We start from the raw sequence: 19909 nt of genomic DNA, 5'->3' as shown, positions 1-19909 counted from the left end.
AGCTCAACTCTGTCACTTTGCTCTTTGCTCCTATCAGCATGACTCCTTGCAATTCCACACTACTGTCTAAAATATGCAATCAAACAAAGGTTTTGTTTAAACAATTCCCGCCGTTGCTTCCCAGTCCTTTAAGAGAAACTAAATGCTGGGAGGCAGAGGTGGGCATTCCAATCATGTGACTGCTGTGATTTGCTGTCCCAGCGGTCACATGATTGGAAAGCTCCCAATCACAAGTATGCATTGAGAGCTTTTTGGTTCACATTCATTACTGTGCTGGGAGTGTGCTGTCAGCACAATAAAATGTTTACCTAGAGCCGCATATCTACGGCCTCTTAGCATTAAAGCTCACCCTCCGAGAGGCTGTATATTTGCGATAAGCCCAGCTCTGGAAAAATATAAAATTATCCCTTGCAGTGGCATTGCCGATTTTGTCTAGAGCAGAGGAGAATCCTTTATACTGATCCTCCGCTCCCCCAGCAGATGGCTCTTCTCCACGCTTTGGTGGTGGACTGTCCTTTGACATCATCACATCCAATGTATTACAGACCCAGCTTTGGTCTTGATGACGTCAGGACCTTAGACCACTGGAGCATGGGGACGAAGACACTGCAGAGACCAGTCTAGCTGAGGGGGAGGGCTGGGATGGGTAAATCTCCTTTTTTGTTCTCCTGGACCAGTGGTCTCCAAACTGCGGCCCAAGGGCCAAATGCGGCTTTTTGCTAGCCTTTATCCAAACTTTGAGACACTATTCCTCCCAAAGTTATGAGGCATTATTCCCTCCCACTGACTCTAACAGTGGGGCAAATATTGATACCAATGATGGGGCATCACTCCTTCCACTGACACCAATGATTGGGTATTATTCTTCCCGCTGATGGGGCACTATTCCTCTCACTGACACCAATGATGGGGCACTATTCCTCCCACTGATACCAATGATGGGGCACTATTCCTCCCACCAATACCAATGATGATGCACTATTCCTCCCACTGATACCAATGATGGGACCCTATTCCTCCCACTGATACCAATGATGGGACCCTATTCCTCCCACTGATACCAATGATGGGGCACTATTCCTCCCACTGATACCAATGATGGGGCACTATTCCTCCCACTGATACCAATGATGGGGCACTATTCCTCCCACTGATACCAATGATGGGGCACTATTCCTCCCACTGATACCAATGATGGGGCACTATTCCTCCCACTGATACCAATGATGGGGCACTATTCCTCCCACTGATACCAATGATGGGACACTATTCCTCCCACTGATACCAATGATGGGACACTATTCCTCCCGCTGACACCAATGATGGGACACTATTCCTCCCACTGATACCAATGATGGGACACTATTCCTTCCCACTGACACCAATGATGGGGCACTATTCCTCCCACTGATACCAATGATGGGGCACTATTCCTCCCACTGATACCAATGATGGGACACTATTCCTCCCACTGATACCAATGATGGGACACTATTCCTCCCGCTGACACCAATGATGGGACACTATTCCTCCCACTGATACCAATGATGGGACACTATTCCTTCCCACTGACACCAATGATGGGGCACTATTCCTCCCACTGATACCAATGATGGGGCACTATTCCTCCCACTGATACCAATGATGAGGAACTATTCCTCCTACTGATACCAATGATGGGGCACTATTGTTTTCTAGCTCTCTTGTCACCTCCTGGAGTCCTGGATGCTCGCACCTAGGATTTCTCCAGAGCATCTTCCATCCTCTGGAACTCCCTACCCCAATCTGTGTATTTTTCTCCTGCTTTTTCTATCCTTAGCCCGGAAACTTATTTTATAAGGGTAGCCTCTCCCACCTCTAGATAGCAACTGAATTTTACTGGTACAACTCATCACCACACAGTTTCTTTTGTATAACTTCTCCCTCCCTTTCGATTGTAAGCTCTAAGAGGCAACCCCCCTAACTCTCCTGTCTTGAAATATATTGTAAATGTACTGTCTACCTTTATTTTGCAAACATAACGCTATAAATATCCTGTATAATAATAATAATATAGTCACATTTATTCTAATATTTTGCAGCCCCCCTCCAAGTCCTTCAGGCACCATCACGGCAGCATACGGGCAGACACAGAACCACTCGATTCCTGTCTACGAGATGAAGTTCCCTGACCTTTGCGTCTACTGACTGAACAATGAGAGCTGACAGAGTACGGCCACCTTTTCTTCCCATCGTTAGCATGTTCCTCTCTATGTGAGAGACCTGCAGTGTTGGTACGGGAATCCTCCCTTTCCTCTCCAGCAGCACCCGGTGCCAGATTACCGCTATATGCTCAGATGTTCCTCTGTTTGCACTAAACCCTGTGGATGTCCTCTCCATACATTAAGCTGCTTTGTTCTTGTAAGCAGGATGTACAGCCAGAAGAGATACATAAGGACACTTCCTTTAATTCTGTAATGTATAGTATGTATAGCTCTCCTGTCAGTCACTAATGAGATTTAGGCGGGTCCTTTACAGTAGTCAGTGATAGAGGACGGCATTGTGTTGGGCTTATTTAAACCCCCATTCACACTTCCCTGAGTAAAAACCATTGTGTTTTACACATGTATTTATAATACAAGGTTTTGGAATGCAGCGCATTTGTGGTCCAAACATGTAGTAACACCAGCTAGTTGAAGTAGGAGATATTGGTGCTGGTATCTCTTGGGGTAGGAAGAGTGATCATAAGGGCAGAAGGTCCCAGTGAGATGCAAAAGAAGGGTTGAGTTTACATGAGGGTTGGTTTATTGTTAAGCCGGCCATAAATGGAGCAATTTTATTTCCTGCAACCACGGGTTGCAATCAGTCAACATTCAGCCTGCCCATACATGGTTCGTATCTCTAGCATTCCCTGCTGAATCTATGGCCAGATTTAGGAATACAAGCAGGGTTATAGGCAGGGGCGGACTGACAACTCATGGGGCCCCCGGGCAATAGGGGATCATGGGGCCCCTGTGTCCTTGCCCAAACTCAAAAAAGCCTATGAAAAAAGTACCAGGGGCATCTCATTGGGCCCCCTACTGACCCCGGGCCCTCAGGCAGTGCCCGAGTTTCCAAATGGTCAGTCCGCCCCTGGTTATGGGTAAAGATAGTGTTAACATTTATGATACACAATGCTTTAGCAATCAATAGGGTTGATTTACTAAAGGCAAACAGACGATGCAGTTGCTCCAGAGCTTAGTAAATGAGGGGAAGCTTCACTTTACAAAGTATATGCAATCAAATGCAAGGAAAATAACAAAAAAAAAACAGTATTTTTTTCTTGCACATGATTTGATGATGGAAGTCAGCAGAGGTTCCACTCATTTACTGAGCTCTGGAGCTAATGCACTTGCACAGTCTGTTCGCCTTAAGTAAATACACCGCTAAATGTCATCCAGTTAGCATCTACTTTGACGTTGCATCAATTTACCTTTAAAACAGACGCGCCGCAAAATGACCTAAATGGACCCGTTATGTTGCTTTGTGATATCCGGTTGGTGTTACTAAATGTTTGAGCTGTGTAAATTGGAGTGCAGGCTCTCCTTCCCCCTCCCCGGGTGTATTATACAGATAGACGGCCCCCAATCTACCTATAATACAAGCCTTTTGTCTTGCAAAAGTGTTGATATATTTGTCATGTGTGTTCAGTAGCTTTGTGTTCATGCCTTGTAACACATGTACGGTAAAAGACACTCAGGAATGTAGTAAAATATCCTACATGCTCAAACATTTGTTTAAAGCTGAAAAAAAATTACTTTTTCAGAGGTGTTACCCTACACTGCATTAATTTCTGTCTAGGGTACCATTAAAAGGAAGTTTCACTTCCCTTATCCCTCGGACCCCCTGCAGCTGGTGCTCTCCTCCTCCCTCTTGTACTTTGGGTTGTAGGCGAGCCCTTGGCATCCTGTTTTTACCATGCAAGACTGTCGGACCTGCATTGTAGATGACGAAGTTGGACTGCGAGTGTTGGGTGGAGCGCGGGAATAAAAGGCTTCAGCGAACCTGTCATGCAGAGAGGAGGAGTCTGCAGGGGCAAGGGATAACGTAAGCAGAAGTGCTTTTCATTGGTACCCTAAGCAAAAGTGAGCATTTAACCCATGCAAAACATGAAGGGGGGGAGCACCACTATAATGATAGTGTTCACATTCCGCCAGGAGTTCAACTTCATAGGTGTGAGTATGACCCAAGCATAAACTGTAAGTAAGCATACAGTATTTAAAATAACTTTTGCAGCACACATAAATATGTCAAAGTTTTGGATGATATATTTTTTAAATATCAGTTCAATGGGTAAAGCGATGTTCTCCAGCACACACATAACCCTCTAGCCAGAAAGCTCACAGACTGATGCTGCCAAATGTCACATTTGAGCCTCATTTTGCCAGTAATGGCTGCTCACATAGGTTGCACAGCCACATTATGGTAATGTGAAGCATATATTTTTTGTGTGTATTTGGGAAACTTTTACAAATGTATTTGTTGATGTTACTAGTAGTTCTTTCACATAAAGTTTCTTGTTTGTGTAAGTAACAAGTCCTCTAATAACATGGTGTGCAATGTTAGCCAATCGGAAATCGTCTTTCATACGTCTGCCTACCCTGAGCTGTATAAGATGATTTCTTATTTGTAGCCAAGGGATACTGCAAGCTGTTGCTCTCTGGATAATGTTACATGATAAACCCGTGTATGTACATATCTTCAGACACAAAACACGTGTTCAACAAGCTGTGAGTGAGGGTGATTTCACCATTGTGTTATTGCACTAGTTTTAGTTGTGTTGGCCACATTGTGTGATTGTGTGTTGGTAAAGTCACCTCCATATTCTAGAAAGACGAGAGCATATGAAGAATCCTGATATTCTGACACTCAGGGCCTGATATATACAATGAGGTCCAAAGCTAGCCACATGGCAGGGCCAAGAGGTGCTTCAGCAGGAGGGAGTACACAAAAAAGGAGATCTGCAACCTATGCTGCTGAGGTAGTTCACAGAACAGGGGCGCACGTTAGCCTTTTTTTGCCTTGGGTGCTAAAGGACCTTGTACAATCAGATGTAGTGAAATGGCCTGCTAGACTGCATACAAAGCTTTTGAATTGCTTAGGTAGGCCCTTCTGTTACATAGGTAATGGTAAGTCAGAAAGAGATTGCACATAGAATGTACAGTTTAATTGTACCTGTCACCCCCTTATGAACTGGAGCTATTTCTGTCTCAGGACATGGTTGTATTAGATGTCAGGTGAAAATGTTAATATATGTAGGTCCACATTTGCTGCTACTTGATGGTGTCATAACATCCGGGTTAAGGCACCAAAATGTTGAGAAATATATTTTCCTATCAGGCTTATGTATGTGTATGTACATAAGCCTGACAGGATATGCTACAGTTGTCAAGGATTTGCTCACAAGATTCCAATACGTTATAGGTAAATCAGTAGGTGTTATAGGGGTGAATGACAGACAATTTTTGTAAGTTTATTGGTTTGGGGATTCATAGTCTTTAGGAAGCGATAAGTCGTTATGTGCCATCACCTTTTGGTGTTGGTTTACACAAGTGACAGGTTATCTGTATTACACCATTGGGATAAACCTTGCCTACTGCATGTGTCCACCCTTTCCTCCCCTCTGCACCTGGCCTCCCCACTAACTAAACCCTGGGATATTGGTTGTGAAAGTCCCCATTGGAGTCTCTGAACCTGTAGGCCAACACTGCCTCTGAATGCTCCACCTAGTTAGTTTGTTACAGGTCATGATACAGGTACCCCAGATAGCTGACTGCTCTTCCATAGCCTCTTCCATGGACTAAGAGGCAATGAAGCAAATGATTACCCTCTCCACTGCTCACCCCCCCCCCCCCCCCCCCTAACATTTTTCTTGCAGCCACTCAGATCAGGATATACAGGTGGGAACAAATCTGCTGGTACTCTTCCACAAAAAAAGAAGGACCCACAGTTTTCCCTGAATGTAATCAGCATCAGCTGGTGGTGGAGTTTGAAGGAGGGATTTGTAGTCGCAGTGAGTGGAGTTTATGGTCACACTAGGTTGGAGTCTGAGCAGGTAAATCATTGAAACTTCTTAGATGTTAACATTGAAAGATTAGAAGGCATGATAAGGAACTTTGGATAGCAGGCACCCTATCAGTCTTTGATGTTAGAAGAACATACCTAAATCCATGGCTCCCCCCAAGACTCGCACCTTTATCAAAGATGGATCCAGGTGTCATCTACCACAGCCCCTGTGGGTAAACATGACAGGGAAGGTTGGTTTGTGGGTGGAGACATGATAGTATGCAGTCTTTTTTGTTAATAAATACAGAAAGAGGAGCTAAGTTCTGGAGTTCAGCTAATATTTTTCATTACTTTGATGAAGAGTAGAGACAGTCCTTGATGTTAGTCAGGAAGTCCCGTTAAAAAGGTACAAGAATAAGTCTGGTTTTGTCTTTTTTTCATAGATCAATCCAACTAAAATGTCAGTTATTTGTTTTTGCAGGTGAGCTCTTTTATCTCTTGGAACTGTCTGAGCTCTGCAGTCCATACAACTTGCTAAACCAAAACATAAGGGATGCTTGTCACCTTTGGAGTTTCTGGTCTATATTATGAAGAGGCAGAAAAAGCATTGACTCCCCTAGCTACAGGGTTATGTGACATCAGGATCTTACTGTTCCTGTCATAAATACAATCCTCACGATATGCGAGGAGCCACTAGATCAGGGGTGTCAAACTCAATTTCATTGTGGGCTGCATCAGCATTATGGTTGCCCTCAAAGGGCCAGTTATATCTGTAAGACTAGGTGTCCAAAGCACCCCAACCCCCTCCCCTTACATCAGACGTCAAGATCCCCCCCACCATCAGGAGTCCCTTACACTCTTATTCACAGTGCATCCCCCTTACCTTGTGCTGCTGCCAGTACGAAGCTAGGGGTAGCGCTGGGAAGCAGAGTGCAAAGTCTGGAGGAGGAGGGGTTCAAGGCCCACATCAAATGGCCTGATGGGCTGGATTTGGCTTGAGACATATGCACTAGATGATTTAGCATGAAATATCACTATTGTAGGGTTGTCCCCTAAAAGGGAATCTGCCACAAATCTGGGCAACTCAGATTGAAGGTATGGCGAGCTTATACATAAGCAGAAATTAGCCTTGTCATACAGATCTGTAGATCATAAAGATATATACAGTTGCATATTTACGCAAATATTGACTAGTTGAGATTGGCCAGCCACCTTATTAGGCACATTAAAGGGCCAATATAAGGTCTCTGGAGCCAGAGCAGGGAGGGGCAAGTCAAGCATTTCCAAGAAGAATCTAGACTTGCTTGACTACCTCTGGATTTACTGATCTCTTGAAAAGTCACCTCTGATTATTAAATATTCAATCACATGCACAGTTTGGTTGCTTATGTTTTTTTGTGACAGGTTCACTTTACCATGTCCTAGTTTTCAGTGAAACACCAATTTTTGTGTCCGTTATTGGGAATAGAATGATAACCCACCTAATGCCTAATGATATCTGTAAATGTCCCAGGTCATTCTCATAATATGTATATACAGAGTGATGTACAAAGTCTATATGTCTTGTTGCCATTTTATCTGTGAAGGAAGGTTAGAATGATGGATGTAGGAAATGAATGGACATTTTTTTTGTAGTTGTTATGAATAAAGTTTGTGTTGACCTTCTGAACAAGTTCCGCCTGTGTCCTTTTTTAGATATTATAATCTTCATTGAATTTTATCATGTAAACAAATATTACCAACCAATAAAAGGCATTAGGAGAAAATATTGTGGAAAGACAAAGCATTTGGTTCTAGGCCAAGTGGAACATGGTATATTGGTTACGTAGATGATGATATAGAAATGTAGAGTAGGAGATTCTCTTAGTCATACATTTATTTCTAGTGATATATTCTGACTGTCACTACACCTGTCCCAGAGACATCAGTAGAGTGAGAGAGTATCTAAGCATTCCATGTTAAGATTGGTGGGTGAATGCCTTCCAATGGAGGTGAAGAAGTCTCCTGGTCATCCCTTTGTACTTTTTGACATCAGTTCATGAAACAATTTATAACAATCATTCTCAATCAGGGTTGGTTGGACCTTAGGGTCCCTCCGGAGGTTTCTAGGAGTTCCATAAACTAAGCTAATTGACCTCCCATTTGATGGTGCCTGCGTATTTTCCAGTCCACAGCCATTTTTTTGCTGTTTGCAAGGAAAACATTTTGACCACCAGTGTAAGAAGGGCATTCTTCTCACTGAGCAAACAATCTAAGGGGCATTCTTTCCAACGACCACCAATGTAAGAGGCATTCTTCCCAATAACCACCAATGTAAGAGGCATTCTTTTCAATGACCACCATTGTAAGGACCATTTTTCCCACAGACCAACAATGTAAAAGACATTCTTCCCACTGACCACCAATGTAAAGGAAATTCTTCCCACTGACCACAAATGTAAGGAGCATTCTTCCTACTGACCACCAATGTAAGGGACATTCTTCCCACTGACCACCAATGTAAGGAACATTCTTCCCACTGATCACCAATGTAATGGACATTCTTCCCTCTGATCACCAATGTAAGGGACATTCTTCCCACTGATCACCAATGTAAGGAGCATTCTTCCCACTTACCACCAATGTAAGGAACATTCTTCCCACTGATCACCAATGTAAGGAGCATTCTTCCTACTGATCACCAATGTAAGGAACATTCTTCCCACTGATCACCAATGTAAGGGACATTCTTCCCTCTGATCACCAATGTAAGGGACATTCTTCCCACTGATCACCAATGTAAGGAGCATTTTTCCCACTGACCACCAATGTAAGGAACATTCTTCCCACTGACCATCAATGTAAGGAGCATTCTTCCCACTGACCACCAATGTAAGGAACATTCTTCCCACTGATCACCAATGTAAGGAGCATTCTTCCCACTGACCACCAATGTAAGGAACATTCTTCCCACTGACCACCAATGTAAGGAACATTCTTCCCACTGATCACCAATGTAAGGAGCATTCTTCCCACTGACCACCAATGTAAGGAACATTCTTCCCACTGACCATCAATGTAAGGAGCATTCTTCCCACTGACCACCAATGTAAGGGACATTCTTCCCACTGATCACCAATGTAAGGAGCATTCTTCCCACTGATCATCAATGTAAGGAGCATTCTTCCTACTGATCACCAATGTAAGGAACATTCTTCTCACTGACCATCAATGTAAGGAGCATTCTTCCCACTGACCACCAATGTAAGGGACATTCTTCCCACTGATCACCAATGTAAGGAGCATTCTTCCCACTGACCACCAATGTAAGGGACATTCTTCCCACTGATCACCAATGTAAGGAGCATTCTTCCCACTGATCATCAATGTAAGGAGCATTCTTCCTACTGATCACCAATGTAAGGAACATTCTTCCCACTGATCACCAATGTAAGGAACATTCTTCTCACTGACCATCAATGGAAGGAACATTCTTCCCACTGATCACCAATGTAAGGAACATTCTTCCCACTGACCACCAATGGAAGGAACATTCTTCCCACTGATCACCAATGTAAGGAACATTCTTCCCACTGACCACCAATGGAAGGAACATTCTTCCCACTGACCACCAATGGAAGGAACATTCTTCCCACTGATCACCAATGTAAGGAGCATTCTTCTCACTGATCACCAATGTAAGGGACATTGTTCCCACTGACCACCAATGAAAGAGACATTCTTCCCACTGATCACCAATGTAAGGAACATTCTTCCCACTGACCACCATTGGAAGGAACATTCTTCCCGCTGACCACCCTGTTGCTTTCTTCCCACTGTGTGCCATTGTATGAGTGATCACCAAGGATTGTAAATGTAACCCTGAGGAGGATCAAGAGTATTACCAAGACATAATGGATGGATATCCCAATGCATGCAGCTCCATGCATTCAGAGGCCAAGCAACTTCTTCATAATCGGTATCATCTGTTGAGATAACAATTTGTGAACGCATTTTCACATGAAAAATGTAATTTGTGTTTAAAGTGAATCTGAAGGGCCACTGACATATCTGCTCCGGAGCTGTCAGCAAATAGATGCCTGCATATGAAGTTCACCTCCAGTTTATATGCTCTGAATCACAACATGTGCAGCTTCCAGGGTCAAAACCCTGTTACTTCCCCTCCTGCTTCCTCAGCCCAAATACTGGCCAGTAATGATGTCTGTCACAATAATGGGGCAATAGGTTGACTTTGGAGGAGAAAATGGTGTAGTTAGACTCTCAGTCTTTTGAACCAGAACCTGGGCAATCCAGAGCACCCCCTGGGATTTGATGTTTCAAAGAAAACTATGCTATATGGCTAAGTTAGTGGACACATGACTATAATACCTATATGCATTTGTTGGACATCCCATATATATTCCAGTGTGTAGAGGGTCCGTCAGAATTTCTAGTGTTAATATGTGGTTACACCTCTTTAGCACCTGATGGATAAATGCATGTACTAGCTATTGGGATTTAAGCACAGGTATATCTTTTTTGTTGGACATCCCTGTCCAAAACCATGACCAATAATATAGAGCTGGCTCCATCACTGAGTATATCACAGCTTCCACTCTTCCAATTCATCCCAAAGGTGTCCATTAGGGTTGAAGTCACTGATTTTTGAAGGCCTCTTGGGTTGCCCAACACCAATCTGGTCAAACCATGTCTTTATGGAGCTGGCTTTGTGTAAAGGATACAGTAATGCTGGAACAGAAAAGGTCCTTCTCCAGACCATTACCATAAGGTTGTAGTATTACCAGTACCCTTCACTGGAAACACCTGAACTCAACTTGTTGGGGTTTCCACATACTGTTAGGCCTTATGGTGTCCAACTTTACTCATATTACTAATTTAAAAGCATTACCTTTAAACTTTTCTGGTTCCTGTAATCCAATGTTTTTAACTGCTGTTTTATAGAAAATGACTCACTTTTCATCCCCGTTAAAGGATGTAGGATAGCCTGAACTTCATTAAATCACACAGACAGTGTGCTGAAAGAGTCCCATGTTTTGCTGTTTCAGATACTTGATGTAGGAAGAGCGTTTGTGCCCTTTTCACATTAAATGTCACCGTTGTCACACCGAGGCTAACAGTTATTGTTTATGCAGATTGTTTATTGTTTATGCAGATTGTCTTTTTAAACCAGGTCCTTATAATCCTATTTATGAGTAACTCCTGAATGTCTCCAGTACACCATCAATTACCCATAAAACTATACTAGGACGCACTTCCATCTGGTCTTCTTTCAGCACAGGAAAGGTGACTATATTAAAATTCATTTATTATCATTATTATTAATATGAATGTATATACAGTAGTGCCAACAGTTTGTGCAGCACTTTACAAAATGGAAGCAGACAGGACAGTTATACAACAACTCAATACAAGACAGAATGAAGGGCCCTGCTTGTTAGAGCTTATGATCTAATAGGAAAGGTCAAGTGATACAAAAGGTAAAAACTGTGAGGGATGAGATGATGAAGAAAGTAAAAGTTCAGTATATTAATTATCGGTGGGACAGGCCTCCCTGAAGAGATGGGTTTTAGGGATTATTTAAAGGTGGATAGAGTAGGAGATAGTTGGGCAGATTGGGGTAGGGAGTTCCAGAGCATGGTAGAGGCTCTGAAGACGTTTTGGAAGTATGGAAGCAGGTGACAAGAGAGCAGAAGGTCTTAGAAGAGCAGAGAGGACGGTTTGGGTGTTGTTTTGTGATGAGGTTGGTGATGTACAGTGAAGGAAATAAGTATTTGATCCCCTGCTGATTTTGAATGTTTGCCTACTCACAAAGAAATGATCGGTCTAAAAATCGAATGATAGGTGTATTGTAACACTGAGAGACAGAAAAGCAACAAAAATTTCAAAAGAAATGCATGTCTAGCAAATTATGCACTGATTTGCATGTTCATGAGGGAAATAAGTATTTGATCCCCTATCATTTAGCAGGATTTCTGGCTACCAGGTGTCTTTCATACAGGTAACAAGCTGAGAACAGAAGCAGTCTCTGAAAGGGAGTGCTGCTAATCTCATTTTGTTACCTGTATAAAGGACACCTGTCCACAGGAGCAATCAAAATCAGATTCCAAGAGCTGTCCAAGGATATCAGGGACAAGATTGTAGACCTACACAAGGCTGGACTGGGCTACCAAACTATCGCCAAGCAGCTTGGTGAGAAGGTGACAACAGTTGGTGCAATCAGTCGCAAATGGAAGAAACACAAAACAACTGTCAGTCTATCTAGGTCTGGTGCACCATGCAAGATCTCACCTCGTGGAGTGTCAATGATCATGAGAACAGTGAGGAATCATCCCAGAACTACACGTGAGGCAGCTGGGACCACAGTCACCAAGAAAACAATTGGTAACACACTACGCCGACAAGGATTGAAATCCTGCAGTGCCCACAAGGTCCCTCTGCTCAAGAAAGCACATGTCTAGGCCCGTCTGAAGTTTGCCACTGAACATCTGAATGATGCAGAGGAGGACTGTTTGAAAGTGTTGTGGTCAGACGAGACCAAAATCGAGCTCTTTGGCATCAACTCAACTCGCCGTGTTTGGAGGAGGAGGAATGCTGCCTATGACCCCAAGAACACCATCCCACCTGTCAAACGTGGTGGAAACATTCTGCTTCGGGGGTGTTTTACTGCTAAGGGGATAGGACAACTGCACCGCATCAAAGGGACGATGGACGGGGCAAATCTTGGGTGAGAACCTTCTTCCCTCAGCCAGGGCATTGAAAATGGGTCGTGGATGGGTGTTCCAGCATGACAATGACCCAAAACACACGGCCAAGGCAACAAAGGAGTGGCTCAAGAAGAAGCACATTAAGGTCCTGGAGTGGCCTAGCCAGTCTCCAGACCTTAATCCGAATGAAAATCTGTGGAGGGAGCTGAAAGTTCGAGTTGCCAAACGTCAGCCACGAAATCTTAATGACTTGGAGAGGATCTGCCAAGAGGAGTGGGCCAAAATCCCTCCTGATATGTGTTCCAACTACAGGAAACGTCTGACCTCTGTGATTGCCCACAAGGGATTTGCCACCAAGTACTAAGTCATGTTTTGTGAAGGGGATCAAATCCTTATTTCCCTCATGAACATGCAGATCAGTGCATCATTTGTTAGACATGCATTTCTTTTGAATTGTTTGTTGCTATTCTGTCTCTGTGTTACATTACACCTACCATTCGATTTTTAGACTGATCATTTATTTGTGAGTGGGCAAACATTCAAAATCAGCAGGGGATCAAATACTTATTTCCTTCACTGTAGCTTGGGGCAGAGTGGGATGTGGGATGACTTTGTCGGTTGATGTTAGTATTTTTAATTTAATTCATTGGGTGAGTGGCAGCCAACAGAGGGATTGGCAGAGAGTGATAGCAGACACTGAACGCTTGATAAGGTGGATGAATCTTGTAGCAGCACTTATGATATTCTACTTGAAACATTGTGAACATTTTCATCTCTTTTTATAATATGTATAGAATTCCAGATCACCCCAAACATCAGGATAAACATCAGGACATATATATTGGTACAAAACAGATTTATAAAAAAAATTATAGTTTAAGCATTTTAAAACATGGGAAACCTGCAAAATGACATATATGATACAGTGTGTCACTAGCATTAACACAGCAGTTATTGTCTAAGTGCCCCTTGTAATATCATTTTATTGCTTGTTGATCCTGCCAGTAAATCTGTTATCTTTCCACTTCCTGCAAAATGCCAAGCTGTTCAACAAAAGTAACAGTTACAGGGTTGGAACAAAATCTATTTCCTGTTGATTCCGTCAGGTGATCCGTTTTCTTTTTTCCTTCTGAAGGGTAAGTTCAAACCTTGCCATGCTGGTGCATTGCAATAATGCACATATGTTAATGAATGTTTTTTTCACACATTAAAGTGCACTGTGTTAAGTCATCCCCTTTTGAATAAATGTCAATAAAAACAGATATGCACCATTTTTGGCAATGCAGTAAACAAGAACACAAGGTGGTACGTTACCTTGCATGGCGGTGCACTGCGATGCATGAGCGTTGGAGGTGTGATGCCTTATGCCGGCCATACATGGGTCGGAATTCAACCGATGTTTCATCCGAAAATCGGACCTAAGAATAACAAGGCGATTTTCACTCTGTTAGTGGGTCAATGGCACCGGCCAGTTTTTGTGGTTTTTGGTGATCAGCATGTTGAAAACTTTGTGAAAAAACGACCGATTTTCGACTCGATGATCAAAACGTATGATTGTTTTTCCGAAAAGAATATGCGCATGAGCCATGACCTGGAAGGAACAGAAGTTTTGCCTGTTATATGGGGTGAACTTTATGACCTGGTTTCGAAATCATTGATGCCACCATCATATTAACGAGCGAATGACGTTTTCGATTTTCGCACAAAATATCATTCAGAATTCGACCCATGTATGGCTTGCATTAGTGCATTGGGCTGCCACTCAAAATGAATGGAACCGCAGTGCGCTAACACATGTGCATTGTGGCAGCATGCAAGCTACCACGATATAATGCACTAGAAAGTTGTGAATGGGCCCCTAAAGATGTAGTTATATTTGTTTTCTTTTTTAAGCTCTTTTCCCCTATTTTCACCTGGTCACCCTGCCAGTAACACACTTCCTGTCCTAGGATGACAACGCTTACTGCACTGTATCTATGGACATGTTGTCACTCCTCACTCCTCTCAGCTTTTCCACAACATGGAGGGTGTTCTTTAGTCTTCACAGAAAGATAGGAATAATGTAATAATATATTATTATTATTGTTATTATCAATTATAATAATGTAACTGATAGGAGTTCAGCATAGGGCAGAGAGCACGGAGAGTTATCAGCTGAGATTTCTGGCAGGATCAACAGTTATTTTTGCACTTATGAAACAGATATAACAACATTTCTTTTTAATGGTATTTTAAACAGGCCAAAAGGGGGCAAATAGGAGAGGTTCATTGTTAAGGTTTGCATACACTTTAACAGGCCAAGCTGCCCAGTGGCCATTACAGTTACAGGAGCCCCAGTCACAGCTGCTAAATGGTCAGGGCAGCTGCCAATTAACCAGCAGGAGGCACTGACTACAGCAAATTGGAAGAAAACAAGTTCACACAGGAGGGTGACCACTGCCCTGCAACGCCAGGACATAGTGGTCACCCTCAAAATAAAAATGGTAGGATCAACAGGTATTTATATAAAAGATTTGCACCTCTGCATTTCCAAGACAAAAAGGGAGCCATGTACACAACTTTAATATTTGGGTTTATATATCATTTAAAAAAACAATAAAAACAAAATTGACCCAAAGTCCTTATCGTTTCCCTTTAAATACTCTGCATCAGGACCAGCCTAAGAAGCAAGCAAAGTGATCAAACACCACCAATAAACTGCTTACATCAGAGGAAATGCAGCACCCCCTCCTGACATTCAGGGGACCATCCAAAAAAAAACAAAATATTTTACTGCGGGAAGACTTGCATCATTTCAGGCTATTAAAAGAGAAAATAAAGAGAAATTATACCTCTCAAGACTAACCTCTAGAATAATAGCGGACATCTGCTGTTGATGTGAACAGAACAGTGAGCATTTATCTAATGGAGTCTTTATTTTAAATAATTTGACAACCTTAAAATCCCTTGCATAGGAGTCCAGCAAGGGATTTAAAAATATCACCAAATTATTTGAAATTACTAAATCCACTTTGTCAAAAATAATCTACAAAAGTTATAGATTTCAGACAACTATTAATTTTTCCAGGACTGCCAGGAACAGTAAATTCAACCCAAGAGCTGACAGTTGGATGCTAAATGAATTCTCTGAGAACCCCAAATGTCATAGCCAGATCAGCAGGTAAATTCCGCAACAGCTGGCATCAAAATCCAGGCTTCTACAATCAGAGATTGCATCAATTTAAAGTGCATGGGAGGTGTGCCTTTGCTTTTCAAAAATAATATTAGATCAAGAGTACAGATTGTTGTTGAACATAGACCATTGTAAGATTATGACCACCTACCATAACATGACCACCCAGCTTATACTGAGTAGGTCCCCCTTTTGCCAGCAAAACAGTCCTGTCCTGCCAAGGAACAGGCTCCACTAGACCTCTGCTAGTGGTATCTGGCACCAACCCGTCAGTAGAAGATCCTTTAATCCTGTTAATTGCAAGGTGAGGCCTCCATGGATTGGACTTTTTTTCTGGTACATCCCACAGATGCTCGATTGGATTGAGATCCGGAGAATTTGGAGGCCAAGTCAACACCTTGAAGATACCTTTTTTCCATTGTTCCATGGTACATTTCTGATGTACACAAGCCCATTGCAGACACTTTTTGGCTATGGACACGGATCAGCATGGGCACTCCAACTACGCAGCCCCATACACAACAAACTGCGATGCACTGTGTTCTCTGACACCTTTCTATTAGAACCAGCATTAACTTTTTCAGCAATTTAAGCTACAGCATTTCTTCTATTATACCAGACTACATGGACCAGCTTTTGCTCCCCACATGCATCAATGAGCTTTGGCTGCCTGTGGCCCTGTAGCCAATTCACAGGTTTTGTTTCCTTGGACCACTTTTGACAGTTCCTGACCACTGCAGCCTGGGAACATCCCACAAGTACTGCAGTTTTGGAGTATAACTTACCCAGTTGTTCAGCCATTACAATTTGGCCTTTGTCAAAGTTTCACAGATCTTTATGCTTATCCATTTTTTTTTTACCTTTCAACACATCTGTTTCAGGGGCAACATGTTCACATGGTGCCTAATATATGCCACCAACTTCCAGGTGCCATTGGAACAAGAAAAGTAATGTTGTGAACTTTGCCTGTCAGTGGTCATAATGTTATGGCTGATTGGTGTAAAGGCAAGGACCAGACCTTCTGGAATAATGAGCTATGAATTGATAAAGCAAACAAAGAGTTGTTTGGCCACAGCAGCTGAAGACGTATTTGACACAAACTGAAGTAGAACCTCATACCGATTGTGAATCTTGATGGTGGAAATGTCATGGTTTGGGGTTGCTTTGCTGATTTAGTGTCTGGCTAGCTTGTAGTCATCAAATCAGCAATGAATTCTGGATCATATAAAGGAGTTTTTGATGAGTACTATATGTGGGAATGAGCCTTTCAACACCATAATGATCTGAAGCACGCTAGCAAATCCACCTAGGTATAGCTTGAAAAGAAGAGGGTTATGGACTGTCCTAGGCAAAGCCCTGATTGGATTCCCATTGACATTTTGTAGTGAGTGTTGAAACGGACAGTTCATGAGAATAAACCCACAAACATTTCCATGAATGTTTCCAAGGAGAAGAACAGCAATTTCATGGAGGTAGATGTCAGAAACTGAAGGGCAATTATACAAAATGTCTGCAAGTCATTTCTGCTACAGGGGCAATACCAGCGTCTGATACCAAGGGTGTACTTACATCTCCCACATTACACCATTGCATCGTTTGATCTTTTTGTTGATTACATTGTTCAGAAGGCAATATTTTCTTGGGTTTTGTATTCATGTATATCACCTTTATCTGTAGGCACTGCTTAAATAAAGATGTAATGTTTGCCTGTTCAAATATATTTTGTGTTTTTCAAATAGCAGTCATTTTTTTTCTATACCTTCACATGAACCCTGTAGAGCTGCTGCCAGAACAGTGGTTTTGTTTTCTAGTGAGGGAGGCCAATCAATAGTAGTGTTGAAAGGTAGATACCAATAAGCCTCCCATGTCCTTATAGGCTAGTAAATTGATTCAATTAATGTGTTTCACCATTCTAGATAAATGAAAACAGTGAAGAGTGTATGGATAAAAAGTATTTGGAATATACACTGGTGCCAAATCCAGGACATGCAAGAACATCCGGAGGTAGATCACTTTGATTAAGTTTATGCACCCTGTCAGTTTTATTGGAAGGTGTTGCCACATTTTAAAATATCGTAAATCTGAAAATTCCTCCTTTACACTGGGTCTAGGGGAGAGTAACTGCCCTTACTTACCCAATATTATGTCCCCCAGGAGACAGTGTTCCCTTATGCTGCAATGGTGGACTGTCCCTCGGTGTCTTCCCATCCAAAGCAGTTCTATGGACCTCGCATCCTTCTTGATGATATCACAATCATATATCTCTGGGGCATGAGGGAGAAAATCCTATGGGGCCAGTCTAGCAGAGTGGAGGAACGGAAAATTGGGTAAGAAAATCTACTTTTCCATGCCCCCTAGATCTACATACAGATGAGCCCACTGCAAGGGTGAATTTTCAGGTTTTCTGGAGTTGGGCTTTAAGTATGTCTGACATTGTTTTAACTAGAGGGGTCAGGTTCAGTGTAATGTAGCTTTTGAGTAATGGGATCATGATCCCTAGATATTTGAGTTTACCGACCTACTGAATTGGTGTGTCTGATGGGGTGATTTTGAGTGGTGTTGGTCCAATTGGAAAGACAGTTGATTTTTCCAGGTTAATTTCTTTAAACCTGAGAAAGACCAAATATTTTAATAATCCCTAAAAGTTTAAAATAGAACTGCCTCTTCAAATGTAGATAAATTAGGGTGTCATCTGTGTAGAGTGAAATCCTTTCCTCGAGTCCTCCCCGGATTAGCCCTTTGAGTTTTGAATATTGTCCTATTAGATTTGCAAGTCTATTCTATTGCCAACAAAAAATAAGAATGGTGTTAGGAGCAGCCCTGCATTGTACCCTGTTTTGGCTGGAGGAAAGAAAAGTTGAGATTGCTTGCATGTACCCTTGCAACTGGGTCAGGGTAGAGCAGCCATTCTCAACCCAGGTTCCGTGGAACCATAGGGTTCCTTCAAGGGTTGCTAGGGGTTCCTTGAGCTGTGGCTGACTGGCCTCCCATTTTATGGCTCTTGCGCCTCTTGATAAAGCCAGCTCCGTGACACCAGTAATCGTTTTAGCTCTCTGTAAGGTGTGTGTTCTGACCAGGGGCGGACTGACAACTCATGGGGCCCCCGGGAATAGGGGATCATGGGGTCCCTGTGTCCTTGCCCAAACTCAAAAAAGTCTATGAAAAAGGTACCAGGGGCATCTCATGGGGCCCCCCACTGACCCCGGGCCCTCGGGCAGTGCCCGAGTTTCCAAATGGTCAGTCCACCCCTGGTTCTGACCAACATTGCACAGAGAGCAGACTATCCAGTGACCTGCCACCAATTTAAGGTTCATTTTTCCCATTGACCACCAATGAATTGACATTAGCAGGGGTTCCCAGACACCTGCAAATGAGTTCAAGGGTTCCTCTGGGGTTAAAAGGTTGAGAAAGACTGGTGTAGAGTAATGTTATCATTTAGTTAAATGTGGGTCCAAACACAATACCAGAGTGGATATATGTAAAGAGCAACAATCAGATTTCCAAAAACTCTTGCAAAATTGGTGGACCTTGAGGACAAGTCCTGCCGAAATAATATTACGTTTCGAGGGGTGCCTGAATCCATCCTTATTTCTGGATTGAACAGTTTCCTGTAGCAACTATTACGTGCCCTGATACAGGAAGCTCAGGAATTTGAACTCACCATAGCAATGACTCATAGGCTACCCAAACCTGATTATCTACCTGATTCTGTACAAAGCCCATCTGGTTTAGGTCCACTAAGTTCAAAATATCTTTAGAGAGGCAATCGGCTTGAAGTTTGTCTAGAATCTTGATATCACAATTAAATAGTGATATGGGACCATATGAGCCACATAATTCTACATCTTTGCCAGCACAGTACTGAGCCTTTGGTAGGGTTCCCTGATAAAAGACTTTAATAGCTGAGAGAGAAATTATGTTTATACCACTCTATGGGAAGGCCACCAGGGCCTCCATTTTTTTTCTCGGGAAGTAATGAATGAATGGCAGTTTTAAGTTTATCCTATGT

The 19909-nt window shown here is 42.6% G+C and overlaps 1 protein-coding gene across 2 annotated transcripts in view; it reads left to right on the top strand.

Moving 5' to 3' along the window:
- LOC149453567 (protein EFR3 homolog B) overlaps nucleotides 1-7696 on the top strand; it is a 374541-nt gene extending 366845 nt beyond the window's left edge. For both annotated transcript variants that reach the window (XM_089688184.1, XM_089688185.1), the window contains exon 23: nucleotides 2082-7696. In XM_089688184.1, coding sequence (XP_089544310.1) covers nucleotides 2082-2187 — 106 coding nt within the window. In that variant the 3' untranslated portion in view covers nucleotides 2188-7696. The remainder of the gene's footprint in view (nucleotides 1-2081) is intronic.
- The last annotated feature ends 12213 nt before the right edge of the window (nucleotides 7697-19909 follow it).

Source organism: Staurois parvus, unplaced genomic scaffold, assembly GCF_062004578.1.
Source record: "Staurois parvus isolate SC_StPar_1 unplaced genomic scaffold, SC_StPar_1.0 ptg000448l, whole genome shotgun sequence".
In the NCBI taxonomy this organism is placed as follows: domain Eukaryota; kingdom Metazoa; phylum Chordata; class Amphibia; order Anura; family Ranidae; genus Staurois; species Staurois parvus.
The sequence above is the reverse complement of the archived record's forward strand: the minus strand, read 5'-3'. Positions and strand labels throughout refer to the sequence as shown.